Raw genomic sequence first — 16,233 nt, 5'->3', positions numbered from 1 at the left:
CGGCATGGACGGGTTGGACCAAGGGGTTTGTTTCCATGCTGTACATCTCTATTTGGGAGAATATTAAACCTGAATTTCAAGTTAAAGTTGAGCTTTGAAGAGAACATAACTTTCTCAGACATGAAAATATCAAACCAATAAATTGATCATTTTAAAAATAATTTATAAAGATTCATAAAATGTGTATATTAATTACTAGAGCTGACACAGTTATTTTGCCATTTAATTTAAAGCAAAGCGAGAGAAAGAGAATGGTGGAAAGGGGAGTAGGGCTAATCTCAGCACTTGGGTTTATCCATCATGTTTGCCTCTGGTAATGCACATTCTTTCAGTTGGCTTCAACATAATTCATATAAGAGTAGGGGAGAAGCAGGTCCTATTTTAGCCTCTTCTCCCAGCCCAAAATGAGAAGGGGGCGAGTGTGTGTAAGTGCATACACATACTGACTCACACACACCCTCTGAATCATACTCAGTCACTCACGCTCACTTGCACACACACATTCACTCAGTTTCCTCTGATTTCATAAAAGATCGCTCTTTGTGTCTTACCAAACCTGCCATTTTTTCCATCTCTACCCAACCCCTATAATGCACCTATTACCCAATTCTTACCCTATCTTACCACTCACTTTTCCTGGTACAACTTGCCTCTCACTGGTTATCTGGCTAAAGACTAGCAAACCTAGCAGCTATATATTTTTAAAAGCATGTAGTGCACTTGGAAAAGCATTGACAATCTGGCATTGCCCCTCACCAGCAATGTAATGACACAACAGCCACAAAGTTACACTGCTCACATTGCTAACGCAGCTGACATTCCCTCACACTTACAACCCCATCTCTCACCCTAATCACCACACAGGCTACCTGTGCTTAGCTCCATCTAAATATTGTCTCCAAGTCAGTTATATTATGTCTCTATTTCCCATTAGACACTCAAATCTTGTCATTGGCCATCCAGGGGACATCACACACTGGCAGGCAATCAGACAACTCCAAACATGAGGTTTTAATCACATCTACCAAAAGAAAACATAAATGAATAGAGGGGGTAACTCACCTCCACAATGCAAATCAACTGCTGGCATCATAACCAATAACCCAGTATCTTCACCATTGCCCTTGAAAGACTGCTCCTATTCCCCCAGGTCCTCGAAATCTAACCCATCGCCTGCTCTAATTGTGCAGAGTACAGCATGCCAGGAGGATGTGGTGGCATGTGACATGGATTTAAATCCCTACCCACAGCAGATGGTTACAATCCAACACCAGTAAAAGAAGATGGAATGAGAAGTTAGCCCAATCAGCTGTGATTGTTGTAAAAACCCATCTGATTCACTAATGTCCTTTCGGGGAGGAAACCTACTAATCTTACTTGGTCTGATCTACATGTAACTCTTCACCGAGAGTAATGTGGTTGACTCTTAACTACCTTCTGAGCAACTAGAGATGGATAATAAATATTAGCGTAGACATTGACATCTACAGCCTATGAACAAATAAAATAAACTTCTAATCTGACCATAGGAGCAACCCATCCTCCACCATCATTCTGAACATATCAAATTTTACTGTATACCACTTCATCTTATGGTATCAAAGTTCAGTAACAGAGTAAGGCGATTGTGAAAGAGTCCACACCTCAAAAGGGGCCATTTGGCCCGATTGGTCCATTCTGAAACATTGTTCTACAGTAGCCTCTGAACTCTCCCTTTAACTCTATCACATTATTCTATTATTTCTCCCTCAAACCTTCACCTGGCTTCTCTATATATGGCCCTAAATAACCCTATCAGTTAATTTCATAGTTTGATCAGTCTTTGTGTAATCAGGTTTCTCCTGAAATCCCGATTAGATTTAACTTTGTTATGACCTTATGAAGCAATGTACAGTAACTAGTGCTGTGCAGCACAGTCGAAAGCACTTTATCAGCAATAGCTCTGTAGACAGGAAGTCTAAATACTTCCTTCAACAATCATCTGTTCGCGTCAAGAGTTTAGAGCAAACAAAACTACAACCAAAAGGTTCAGAATTATTGTAAAGCGAACTGAGTTAAAATGGAATTGCGAATCCATGCAATGAGTGAGGCTCTGGAAGAGCCTCTGCAGAAATATTACACAGATTTTGTGAAAATGGAGCCAGGCGAAAAGGTTAAGAAGGTCACTTTACAGCGGATGCTAAAACAGCTTCTGGAGTTTATTCACAGTCAAGACGATTTGTTTGCGGACTATTTTATCCAAGTGGGAAGTATTGCTGACGGAACCAAAGCCGAGGCTGTCGATGAGCTTGATGTCCTCATTCCCTTGCGGAAGGATAAACTCCGGGTTACTGCAGTTGACCAAAGTCTGAATTTATTTTCCATCGATGAGTATGTCGATGGAGATTGGAGGTGCCTTTCTCACGATGAAACTATCTCGAGACTGTATGAATTGGTACGCGACTACAAAGAGAAATATTACAAGGACGACCCTTACTTTGCAGGTAAAAACACAAGTCCCTGGCCTTACCTAAAAACCTAGTTCAGCCAATCAGTATGAAGGGTAATGAGTAAATATACTCGAATTTAATGATCAAGTCAGTGCCAGTGGACCAGTTGATTTAATTAATTTGGGTAAAACACTGGAGAATGTCTATTCACACCAAAAATCTCACAGGATGGTGAAAAGCATTTGGACCCTTTGGACTACAGGCAATATGTGACTGAGTCAGAAAAAAAGAGAACTGATGCTTCGGAAAAAAATTGAGAACTATTGTCCAGATGTCCATTTGTTTTGTGGGAGTGATTTTTTTTTTGTCTTTTCTTAGTCTCATTAATTGATCAGAGTAAAACTGTAAGGGAGAGGATTGTGTGGGTGTAATGCTACTGGAGGAAATGGTAATTCACCAGTTGTTTGCCTGAACTTTTCACCCGAGGGGTCACATTACAGATTTTATTTGTCACATTCAAGGGATCATTGACCAAATTGCAGAAAGATAGAGTTTGGCATAACATTAAACTTGTATTTCAAAGTAAAACTTGGGGTGTGCGGAAAACATAACTTATAGAGTTGTACAGTGCAGAAGCAGGCCCTGTGGTCCAACCAGTCCATGCTGCCCATAATCCCAAACTAAACTAGTCCCACCTGTCTGCTCCTGGTCCATATCCGTGGGCGGCACGGTGGCACAGTGGTTAGCACTGTTGCCTCACAGCACCAGAGACCTGGGTTCAATTCCCATCTCAGGCGACTGACTGTGTGGAGTTTGCACGTTCTCCCCCTGTCTGCGTGGGTTTTCTCCGGATGCTCCGGTTTCCTCCCACAGTCCAAAGATGTGCAGGTCAGGTGAATTGGCCATGCTAAATTGCCTGTAGTGTTAGGTATAGAGGTAAATGTAGGGGTATGGGTGGGTTGCGCTTCGGCGGGGCGGTGTGGACTTGTTGGGCCGAAGGGCCTGTTTCTACACTGTAATGTAATCTAATCCCACCAAACATGTATTTATCTAAATGTCTTTTAAACATTATAATTGTACCCACATCCACTACTTCCTCTGGAAGTCCATTTCATACATATACCACTTTAAGTAAAAAAAATTACCCCTTGTCTTTTTTATATCTTTCTCCTCTCACCTTAAAATGGGGCCTCTAGTCTTGAAATCCCCCACCCTAGGGAAAAGACATCTGCCACTCACATTATCTAAGCCCCTCATGATTTTATAATCTATAACGTTACCCCTCAATCTCCAGTGCTCCAGTGAAAAACATCCCAGCCTATTCAGGATGTCTGGTAACTCTAACCTTCCAGTCCCAGCAACATCTTGGTAAACCTTTTCTGAATGCTTTCCAACATAATAATATCCTTCCTATAACAGGGCAAAAGAAAAATGAAAGCTCATTTAAACAGATCATTTAAAAATAAGCTATTATGGAGATAACCATTAGAAAGTGACAATTAAGTACTGGAATTAATTAATAAAACAGATTTTTGTCTTCTCATTTAAAGCACAGCCAGAGACTGAAGCTGACTAGATCCCAATCCCAGGTAATTGCTAAGCAGTTGGATCCAACTATCACTGACCTTATTCCTGAAGGGCCACACTCCAAGCTGGTCTAGCCACGCTTCATGTGAGACTAGGGGTGAAGCAGGTTGCCTTTGAGCCTATGTTTTCTTCCTCTCCCGGCCCAGTATGTGCATAGGTTTTAGTGGAGTGAGCTGGAGGTGGCTGGGGAGGTGGGAGTGCATATATGTGTCTCGCACAGAATCTCTCGAACACATACAATCTCACACAGATTCATAGTCACATGGACAGTCTCACATGGACAGACTCACATACTTGCTCAGAAACACACTAAAACAAAGTGACAAGTAGACTCACTCCCACACACAGACTCACTCACTCAAATGCAGTCTCATTCACTCACAGACTCACAGAAGCAGACACACATGAGATTTAATTATACACACACAGTCACTCTCTCACATACACACAGACGCACACTGACAGGGACCACCTCACTCACAGAATGAACACACAAACTTCCTTTATGGACCTATTCGCTTATTTATACATGCATACAAATAACTTCCCACCTATTTGAGTGTCATTTGCAAACTTACCGATAGTACATTCATTTTCCTCATTTAAGTTATTAATTTATATTGTAGGTAATCGTGGCTATAGCACTAATCCCTCCACCATTCCACCAGTTACAGGTTGCCAGCCTGAAAGTTCCTCCCTATATCAACTGTCTGTCTTCTGTTAGTTAGCCAATCTTTTGTCCATGCTAATATACTACTCCCAACACCAAGGGCTCTCAATAGTCAAACACCTTCTAAAAATCCAGATATATTATGTCTACTGCTTCCCTTTTAACTAACATCCTCCTCAATATCATGGGTTTGTATCTTATAAAGTGAGATTTATGTGTGGTACCTCATTGAATGCCTTTGGAAATCCAAATGGATTATGTCTACTGGTTCCCCTTTATCTATCCTGCTTCTTACCTCCTCAAAGAATGTTAGTAATTTTATTTTAGGTATGATTTCCCTTTCATGAAGTAATATTGACTCAGTGATTAGATTGTGGTTGGAATCTTGTAGGGTCTGAGCAATGTGGGCTGTCGTGAGGTTTGTGCAAGAACTGAGCAAGCAGTCAGGCAAGATCTATCTTGTTGTTTGGAGCAACTCATAGCATCTTTTATGTATTTGCCAAGCAGTGAGCTGTGTTTCTCACTAGTTGCCAATTGAGAGGGAGTTGTTAAACATTTTATTAACGTTGCAATTTGCCCCAATAACATTCAATTTCTTATTTTACCAAGCAAACTAGACATCAAGAATTCTTGACATGACAGTCAGAGTGGGTACCCGGCAACTACAGTTCACTGCTGGCTGTGAGGAACCTCCATGTGGCTGAGCACCAAACAGCATCTCAGTCACAATCCATGGCCACCAGCTAAAAACTCCCTTCGTCTACGAATATTTGGCAACTCCTCGTGGCCATTGTGGTACCTCTCGAATCCACTTGCAGAACACTCAGGAAACGTAGACCTGCATTGCAGCGCATACCAGCAACTAACATTGAAAGGCTACAGCACGAACTCTTTTTGTGCAATGACTGGAACCCAGCTTGTGAACTGGACCAGGTTGTATTCCCAACTCACTTGCTGTGACTCATGTCGTGCCTGCCTTTGAGGCTCACATGCCTTGAGAATTAGCTCAGTCTCACACAACCAGGCAGCTTGCAATTTTGAGAGCAATCCTCATTCAAGATGGGTGTACATCTTCAGAGGTTGCTGGAAAAGCTCAGCAGAAAGGGCAGCATCTGTGAAAAGAAATCAAACTTAACCTTTCGAGTCCGGTGGCCTTTCCTCAGAACTTGCAGGAAGGGTCACTAGAGCCAAAGCATTAACTTTGGTTTCGCTTTCAGATGCTGCCAGATCTGCTGAGCCTTTCTAGCAACTTCTGTTTTTGTTTCTGATTTACAACATCTGCAGTTCTCTTGGATTTTTGGGGGTGTACATCTTGCTGTATGGCAGCTTACTCAGCAAACACACTGTATTTGCAGCAAGCAAGCTGCAATGTCTCAAAGTCTTAGGTTTCCCCAGGTTCAGGGGGGCATCTGTCAGTCAGCGGTCTGACACAGTAAGTCAAGGGCAGACCTAATATCAATCCAGGTATTGGCCATGGTCAGACATCCCACTGGGATGTTCTCAGGTAGGGCCTGCATGCCTGGATCACATTTAGTTCTGTAGCTTCCTCACAGACACTCAGTTCTGGGTGGTATCTCCTCAGGACTGTCTGGTTTGGTCACTCAAGGGAGGCCACTCTGTCCATTCAGAAATGAAGTGGGAAGAGTGTTAAAGGAGCTGACAAGGAGGGACCTGCTGTGGGAAGGAAGCTTAAAAACCATTCATTGGAATTGGGGGCTGCAAGCTGGAAGGGAAGGATGATGCCAGTTGTGAAGAGGAGCAATTATGTTTCCAAATGGGGAATGTAGTATGGCATGGATGGGAAACAGGTCAATATGGAAAGAGGATTCATCCATGATCAGGAGCACCTTGGCTTCCAGGGAGGTGCAGTTATGACCTATATAGCATAGGGTTGGAGGGAGGGGGAGTGTAGGGAAATGACTGATACTCAGATCTGAATCCCCTGTTATTCATATCTTTCTGAAAGTGTCATATATTGGGATGAAAGGCTTGATATCTTATGTATTTAACTAATAGTAAACTTCTGTTAATAGTTAAGAAAAACACGATCACAGCTACAGCTTTGCCTCTGAAGATCGACTGGATAAAAATTGATTTGGTGCTTTGCATTGAAAGTGCCCTTCGGTTCTCTAATGTGGAATGGCCTTTTCCAAAATGGCTGAACGGTCAGTCCAAGTGGCTGACCTATCAACAACAAGAATCTGTCAGAAAAATGGGGATAGACATGACATGTCGTGGAATACATTGGAGGTAAATGAAACAGTTGTATTTGCCACATCAAATTTTGTTTGATTTTATTGAAAATAGTAAATTGGTAATGTTAGTGGGATATGATAACTTTTGCACTGTGCATGCTGGGAGATTACTTGCTATAATATCAGTAAATAATAATAATGGTGAGTTTGTGAATGTTTTGAGCTACATCCACTCAAATAGATAAAAAACACTCTGTAGAGGCATTATAGGTTTGTCGTGATTCTGGAGAATGCACTTAAGGCTGTGTAACGTCATCAGAAAATAAAAATGTAAGATATAGAAGCAGGAGTAGCTCCTCAAACTTGCAGTCATTCAATGCAATGCAATACAATCTGATCTCCTCCTTCAACTTCATTTTCCCACCAATATCCTTTGTTTCTGTTAGAGCTCAAAACTCTGTCTCTCAGTTTTAAATAGAATCAAGAACATAGCATCCATCAGCTCTGGGGTAGACCATTCCGAAGATTCATCATCCTCGGAATGAGGACATTTCTCATCCCAGTCATGGATCAGCTCTTAATCATGAGACTTTGCCCCATTTTCTGGATCTCCACTCAAGGGAAACAAGCTTTCAGTGTCTACCTTGGCAACCCCTTTCACAACCTTGTTTTGTCTCACTGAGATCACCTTTCATTCTTTGAAACTGCAGAGAATATAGCCCAATTCACTCAACCTCCCATAAGAGGATAACTTTCTCATGCCAACAATCATTCTGGTGAACCTTCTCTTTAACAACTCCAAGACAGCTCTATCCTTCCTTTGATGTGGAGACAAAACTTTGTATGGTTTCCCCAATGAGGTCTCAGTGTAGCCCTATACAATTGTAAGAAAATTTAATTATTCTGTTACAATCCCAGAGAAGATTTGCCAAATTTATACCGTAAGCCTGGATGAGACTGCTAGATTTAGTTTACGACTTAATTTGAGTTCAAAGTCAGCAAAGTTTGAAATCCTAGATATTTATTAAAGAAAAAAATGCATGTTTTTGAACAAGCAAAATAAGCATTACCAGGCAAATGATGAAAAGGAAAACAATGTACAATATACTTGTACTCTAGCACCAGAATTAGCATGAGGTAACAAACAAACTCTGGTTGAATATATCATTTACAAAGTATATCAAATAGCAGGGACAATCAAGACAGATTCTGTGGATTTCTCAGCAACCCATCCAGATTTAGCAACCCTGTGAGACACTAAACCTCTTTAAACTTTACCTCAGAGCATTCCATCCTTATTACTGAGCAGAATCAAATGTAAACATTTACAGCTGCCAACTTCAAACACACAGAACAGAAACTGATTTATCACAATTTCTGTATTCAAATTCCTTTGCAAAAAAGGCCAACATTTCATTTGCCTTCCTAATTGGTTGCTGTTCCTGCATGTTAATTTTCTCTATTCCTTGAACAAGTAAAAAAAAATCTACAAGCATCAACATTTTGAATTTTAATACCATTTTTAAAGAAGTTCTGCTTTTCTACTATTAGAAAGTGAATAGCCTCACATTACAAAATTAAAAACAGAAGAATTGAAGATGGAGTAACTCAGGAACAAAAGCAGAAGTTGCTGGAAAAGCTCAGCAGGTCTGGCAGCATTTGTGAAGAAAAGTCAATTCTAAGGAAGGGGTCACCAAACCTTTGAGCCTCACATTATCATTAGTTCATGGTCCTCTGAAATTACTTTGGGTTATTTTATTTTATCTTCATTCCTTTTGTGTAATAAACTTCTGTTTTATTGTTAATCAAATCTCTACATTGTGTGCTTTTCTTTCAGTGAAAGACCACCTTATCAAATAAAAACAAAACAAAATAGGATCTATCAAACCAAATTACAGACTGGATTCTGACTGGTCTAGTAAAAAAGTTGTCTGAGATCATAACATTAACAGAACGGAATATGGAGTCCAAAAGCAGATAAAAATTAAAGAAATTATAGTCTCTGAGTCAACCGTGAAAAGTAGATATTAGATTATCAGCTGACCATTACAGCTGATGTTACCAGTAACATTGGTAGGTGAACAGTTGATGTTGAGATTCTGGGCTTTGCAAGCTGATTGAACTCTTTCGTCCTGGTTCCTTTCAACAGACATTGGTTGGCAGCTCACAGAATGAGACCTATTTTTTACTTTTTTTTAAACTGCATTGTCGGGCTGTTTAGTGATGATTCTAAAAGCTCTGAACGTCACAGCACATCAATCCACATAATAGGACATTAGGACATTAACAGTCACTGACCAAGGTTGAAGCTATTTTTCTATTTTAAGTAGCTTTTTGCTATCAGTAAACTTGTATGCATTAATTTTAATCTCTTTATATAAGTCTTTAACAGAGCTTACCAATAACTGAGGCCCCAGTATGGATTCTTGTAACATTTCAAGAGCTACAATCTTCCAAATTGAATACATCCTGTTCACCCTACTTTCTACATCCTGTCATTGACCAATCCTCCATCGATGATAATGCATTACCCTAGCTCCATATGCTCAAATCCTACCTTATATCAATCAGTGTGATTATGGTTATTGGTGGTGATAGTGGTAGGAATAATTTTTAGTTACCAATGTTGCATGCAAAGTTTATCATAATGTTAGTTAAAGTAATTTAACAACAATTTTTCCTATAAATGTATGGGCCTTTATTCTTTCATGGGATGTGGGATTGTTGGCAAGATAGACATTTGTTGCCTATAAGTAAGTTAGCTCGCTGAGCTGGAAGGTTTGTTTTGAGATATTTCATCACCATACTAGGAAACATCTTCAGTGAGAGTCTCCGGTGAAGTGCTTGGTGGTATTCTTGAGTCTCTATTTATCGGTCTTAGTTTCTTAAGGTGGGTGATGTCATTTCTGATTCTTTTTCTTTCAAGGGAAGGTAGATAGGGTCTAAATTGACATGTTTATTAATGGAGTTCTGGTTCGAATTCTTGTGTGTTCTTTGTTTCGCCTGTCTTTGGATGTGTGTTTTGTCCCAGTCAAAGTTTTTTTTTGTTGCCTATCCCTAATTGCTCTTAAAGTAAGTGGTTTATAGACTATGTCAGAGGACTCTTCAGAGTGAATCACATTGCCAAGTCTACGGAATCATACATGGGTAAAGATGGCAGACCTCCTTCTCTAAAGGACATCAGTGAACTAATCAACAAGCAACAATGGTTTCATGGCCATAATAATAAGCTTTTAATTGCAGAATGATTAATTGATTTTAGTTCTGCGAGTTGTCTTGGTGCATTCAAACACATGCCCCAGACCATAACTGTGGACCTTTAGATGAGAGTCCAGTGGCATTAGTATTATCTACCACTGCCCATGATTGAGTGCTAATGTGCTCGATGTTATGAGCAACTCATTTAGAATGACTTGCATTTAATTTATAAAAATATTCCAAGGCCATTCACATTCGCACAATCAGATCAATTTCTCCCTCCTATTTCCCATCTACATGCTGCTCCTCAAAAACATCACCTAAAAAATACTTTCACATGTACACTGATGACACTGCACTGTTTCTAAACTATCCAATTGCCTTTCCAACACCTAATACTGGCTGAGCAGAAATATCCTCCAGATAATTATTTGGAAGATTGAAGCCATTGTCTACCAACCCTGTCACCAACTCTCTTCTCCACTTACCAACTTTGTCGCTTTCCTGAACGACTCTAAGAGTCTGAGGTAGACTAGGTGTAATTTTGGTGTCATATCATCCACATACTCAGTATCACTAAGATCCCTTGTTTCCTTCTCCATAATATAATTGTACCCCACACTGCCTCAGCTCATCTGTTCCTGAAAACCTCATCCACGGCATTTCTACCTCTACACTTGACTATTCCAACTCCTAACTGGTTTTCCAAGTTCCATTCTTTGCAACTTAAAGTCAGCCACACTTTGTGACCGATATTCTACTTTGTACCAATCATCAATGAGACATGTTCTTGTTTACCTACATTGGCTCCCAGTTAAGCAACACCTCCTTCAACCTGGTTTTCAAATCACTTTACTCCAAATTTCTGTTATCTACTCCAGCCATATCATCTTCGTCTAATTCTGATCTCCTGTGCATCCCAATTTTAACAGCTCCACCAGTGATAGCCATGTCTTTTGCAGCCAGAGACCTGAGTGTTTGAGATACCCCAGACAAAACCTCTCTCTATGTCTTTTAAGAAGATGACCAATCTGTTGGTCATCTCTCCTAGTATCTTCTTAACATGACTTTGTGTCCAAATTTGTTTTAGAACATTAGAACTGAAGATATTTCAGTATAATGAATTGCAGACAACACAAAGCTGGGTAGGAGGGTGAACTGTGTGGAGGAAGCAAAGTTGCTTCAGTGTGATTTGGATAAACTGAGTGAGTGGACAAATGCATGGCAGATGAAGTATGATGTGGATAAATATGAGAGCAAACTCAGGAAAGTATGTTATTGTCTGAATTGTATTGGATTGGAAAACAGACCTAGGTGTCCCTGTGCACCAGTCACTGAAAGTAAGTATACAGGGTCAGCAGGTGATGAAGGTGGCAAATGATATGTTGCTCTTCATAGCAAGAGCATGAATGTCTTTCTGCAATTGCACAGGGCTTTGGTGAGAGCTTACCTGAAATATTGTTTGCAGCTTTGGTTTCCTTACCTGGTGAAGAATGTTCTGGCTATGGAGGGAGTGCAACAAAGGTTTACTAGATTGATTCCTGAGATGGCAAGAATGATGTATAGAGTTTGGATTTTTAAGACTACATTCACTGGAGCTTAGAATAATGAGAATCTATAATCTAAGAACCTATAAAATTTTGACAGGACTAGACACGAAGACTGCAGGAAGGATGTTCCCAATGTCCAGGAAGTCCAGAACCAGGGGTCACTATATAAGGATAGGTGGTAGGCCATTTAGGACTGAAATGAGGAGAAATGTCTTCCACAGGTGAGCATATCACAGAAAGGGGTTGAAGCCAAAACATTGAATGTTTTCAAGATGAGTTAGATATTAACGAGTTTTGAGAAGATTTGGAGCTCAGGTTGAGGTTCTGGATGTAGGTTTGCTCACTGAGCTGGAAGGTTAATTTTCAAATCTACATCCATGAATTAGATATACTTGTTAGGGTTAAGAGATTAAAAGGTATGGAGCGAAAGTGGGAAAAGGTACTGAGTTGGATGATCTACCTCAGTGATATTGAATGGTGGAGCTAGCTTGAAGGGCTAAATGGCCTATTCCTGCTCCTATTTTCCGTAGATCTATTTTAAAGACATTTTATAATGAACAGTTTTTTGTTGTCTTTGTCTATACGTGCGACACTGTTTTAATCAGAAAGTGTATTTGCGCTCACTGAATACCCAGCGATACCTAGTTAGAGCTAGGTTTTCCTTACTTAGTTAAAGTTAAAAATCACACACACAACATCAGATTATAGTCCAACATGCTCCGAAAACTCGTACTTCCAAATAAACCTGTTGGACTATAACCTGGTGTTGTGTGATTTTTAACTTTGTCCACCTTGGTCCACCGCGTGGGGTGGGGACAAACAAGGTATTTAATTCAATCCCTGAAATTCAGGACACCGTAGACCACCCTACTGTGCTCCAACACATCTTGTCTGTTTTCTAGCTGTGTAGGATTGTCCTCACTTGCTTCTAATCTTTGTTATATGAACACAGCCCAAGTATCTTCAGTAATTGGTGGGCGGCACGGTGGCACAGTGGTTAGCACTGCTGCCTCACACCGCCAGAGACCCGGGTTCAATTCCCGACTCAGGCGACTGACTGTGTGGAGTTTGCACGTTCTCCCCGTGTCTGCGTGGGTTTCCTCCGGGTGCTCCGGTTTCCTCCCACAATCCAAAAAATGTGCGGGTCAGGTGAATTGGCCATGCTAAATTGCCCGTAGAGTTAGGTTAAAGGGGTAAATGTAGGGGTATGGGTGGGTTGCGCTTCGGCGGGTCGGTGTGGACTTGTTGGGCCGAAGGGCCTGTTTCCACACTGTAAGTAATCTAATCTAATTGTGAGGATTACAAAACATATATTACAGAAACAGATCATTCAGCCCAACTGGTTCCATGCTAGGGCTTATACTTGTAGGAATGAAACCCTGTCCCCCTCACCCTGGGCCAAAGACTCAGGAGGCAGGTAGGATTCAGGCACGTGGCAGTCTTTCTTCTTATTCACAACGCTCCACCTGCAAAACCTCTTCAAATCCTGCTTTGTTATTCTATTCGTGATTCTGCTGCACCTTGTCTTCTGGCTGTCTTAAGGAGATACTCCCTATTACTCACCTAGATGCTGTTCGTCAGTAACACTGTTCGCAGGTATGGGGTCAGCTTACTAATTACACTGAAGACCCCCAGCTCTGCGCCTCTCTTAATCCCTTCACTGCCTCTGTGTTGTAGAACACATGACAGCCCTTTCGTGCAACACAATGAGTTGTAATTACCTCCAGCTAGAAATTAAGAAGTCTGAATCTCTAGTCTTGGTCAACTTCACAATCCAAATAGGACTGGAATAAATTCTAACCTTTCCCCAAACACTGTCACAGATTCAACCAAACCTGTTAAATCCAAAACTCTCAAAGCTAAATTCTGATAATCAAAAAGTTGTCTACTTACATCTTCATAACTTTGCCTAATTCTCTCTGCCTTAACATATCTCCACTAGAAATTTCATCGCATTTCAATGTTGATCTCTCATCAACGACTCTGCATAAACTCAACTTATCTAACTGACCATATCTTATTGGCACCAGTCTCAGTCACACAATATCATCACTAAAAACTTTTGATGCCAACCCTCCAATACTGCATACTGTAAATGTCTAAGTCTCATATTTAAAGCCTTCCCTATCTCTGTACTTTCTCAGGCCTATAATTTTCACTTCACACTGACCTTGTGAATCTTCTCTCCTACTCCCTAGCTAGGTTCTATGGTTTGAGTCGAAAAGTGTGACATTGGAAAAGCACAGCAGGTCAGGCTGCATCTGAGGAGCAGGAGAGTCAATGTTTCAGGCATAAGCCCTTCATCAGGGATTCGCCTGCTCCTCAGATGCTGCCTGACCTGCTGTGCTTTCCAGTGCCAAACTTTTTGTCTTTAATCTCTAGCATCTGCACTCCTCACTTTCTCCTAGTCTATGGTATTGCGTCCATTTCCTTAATCCCCTCTTCACTATTATTGGACTTTTTAAACATTCTTCTTAAAAGCCACATTTTTTAGTTAAACTTTTGTTCAAGTTATATCTTTGTTTGTCCTAGGATCTATTTGATTGCTCCTTTGCAAAGCACTTTGTGTTTTTGTTCTTACATTATGGGTCCTAAAAAAGTACAAGTTATTGTTGTTATTGATTCCTTCTTTTAATCTTAAAAGTGTGGGTAATTAACACATTCAAAGACTGACTTTGCGGTAATTAGAAATTGATTAATGCCACAATTACAGAACCAAATCGTATAGTCATTCAGTAAACAATTCTAACCAGATGATGCATATTGCAAAATTACCAATTTGCATTTTTGTTTCAAAAGGCCATCCTTCTCAAGGATCGATGCCTACTTAATTGGTAAAATTGATAGCAAAGGTGGTTATCGAAAAAAAGCTTTCAAAATCTTTAAATCTCTCAATGGCTACAATTGGACAAAGGATCAATTACGCAAAGACTACCAGGGAAAGAGCCAACCTTTTCTTGGGTCCTTCATGACGAAGGTAGGTTTTTTTTACTCATTTTTACTCATTTTACTCATTTTAATTAACAAATCACCTTGTTCATGTTCTCACTGTTTCTCTCCTTTGCAGATTCTCTATTTACATGCGAGAGAAAAGTATCCAGAATCTCAGCACTGGAACTCTCTGGGAAAGTCGTTTTGCAACTTCTTGGATGTTTTAAACCAATGCTGTAATGAGAAACGCCTGGATCATTATTATCAAACCAACAACAACCTCTTTGAATATGTTGCTGGGGAAACCTTCCTGTGGTTACAAGAAAACATCTGCAATATTCTACAAAATCCAGAAGAAGAGCTTTCTTAAACTGTTTTGTAAAAAAATGGTTTAAATTAAATACCTGCTCTAAAGGAATATATTAGACTTTAGTTAATTAAAGCAAATAAAGCAATTAAGTAATTAATTTGTTAACTAATAATTCATTTGTAGCAAACTAGTTGCTTTAACTAATTTGCTTTAATTAAATGTGTTGTTTATCATTTGTAAACCAACTGCAGCTAGGATTGCATTGGGCATTTCCCCCACTCAGCTACCTTAAAGTAAAAGTCAAGGCAGCATCGTCTTACCAGATCATAGAATCGCTACCTCATTAGGGACACAGCTGGTGGTAGTTTAACCTGAGGTCACCAAACCTCAGGTGAGGGGAGAGGCTGAGATGGAGAGTCCTTTATGGGAACATCAGCCAGTGTAGGAATTGATCCCATTCTGCTGGTATCACTCTGCATTGCAAACTAACTGTACAGCCAACTGAGCTAGCCAGTCCTTTCATCTGCTATAGCTCTGGAAATTATTAGAGAATGCATAAAGTCAATGTTACAACAAATAATTGGGAGATTCACTATATTATTAACCAAACCCTAATGCTCCCACTTGTAAAATTCGTTTTTTGTATTATACATCAGGCTGAATTTACCTGCAGTAATCCAAAATCCAATACTGGGATCCTTTTTGAGGCCTGAATCCAAAATAGTCTCCAATGGTATGATTTTACATGAAGTGTGCTCTTAATAAGGCTGTTACACTGTTCTATTTCTTTCTTCACGTTAAACACAATCAATTATTTAACAACACTGTAATCAGATCTTTATCTTTAACAAGCTCATAATACAAAGTTCAATGACAGTACTCAATTCATTAAACTAATGTGATTCCACTTGATTAGATTTGTTTTATTGTTGAATTTGTGGCTCAGATGGCAGGACCATGCTTTGCCCTTCCACACTGACAGCAGTGTTTGTTCAAAACACTTACACTAATTCAATATGATCTTTGCACTAGATGCATGCTCACACCAAATTACAATACATTAAAAGAAAAATTATGCAGGTTTCATATATTGTGCACCAAGAAGATACACTCATTTTCATTGCAATCTCTCCCAATGTTTCTGTTCTTATTAGTATATGTCCAGATAACATGTTCCAGAACCCTAAAACATGAAAAAGATCCTAAAGACTTTTCAGTTCCTTAGCTCCTCAATCTTACCATTTCAGAAGAAGTGAAAGCTGATTTAACTTATTGTGTGCTCATCCCATAAACAACCCTGGGATTGAGCCTGAGAATTTGCATATCCATATCCACCTCCACATTTTTTGTTCAGTCAAGAATA

The 16,233-nt window shown here is 40.0% G+C and overlaps 1 protein-coding gene across 2 annotated transcripts; it reads left to right on the top strand.

Moving 5' to 3' along the window:
- The first annotated feature begins 1,698 nt into the window (after positions 1-1,698).
- On the top strand, positions 1,699-15,027 carry LOC122559027 (protein mab-21-like 3). 2 transcript variants are annotated; one of them, XM_043708158.1, is made up of 5 exons: positions 1,699-1,979; positions 2,058-2,483; positions 6,720-6,936; positions 14,429-14,606; positions 14,697-15,027. In XM_043708158.1, exons 2-5 carry the CDS (start codon positions 2,060-2,062, stop codon positions 14,928-14,930), a joined length of 1,053 nt encoding a protein of 350 aa, XP_043564093.1. In that variant the 5' UTR covers positions 1,699-1,979; positions 2,058-2,059; the 3' UTR covers positions 14,931-15,027. The 2 variants fall into 2 exon arrangements, with proteins under 2 accessions (XP_043564093.1, XP_043564082.1); XM_043708147.1 differs by having other exon boundaries at positions 1,700-2,483.
- Positions 15,028-16,233: the final 1,206 nt, after the last annotated feature.

This window comes from Chiloscyllium plagiosum, chromosome 2, assembly GCF_004010195.1.
Source record: "Chiloscyllium plagiosum isolate BGI_BamShark_2017 chromosome 2, ASM401019v2, whole genome shotgun sequence".
Lineage (NCBI taxonomy): Eukaryota > Metazoa > Chordata > Chondrichthyes > Orectolobiformes > Hemiscylliidae > Chiloscyllium > Chiloscyllium plagiosum.
This window is presented reverse-complemented; position numbering and strand designations above follow the sequence as displayed.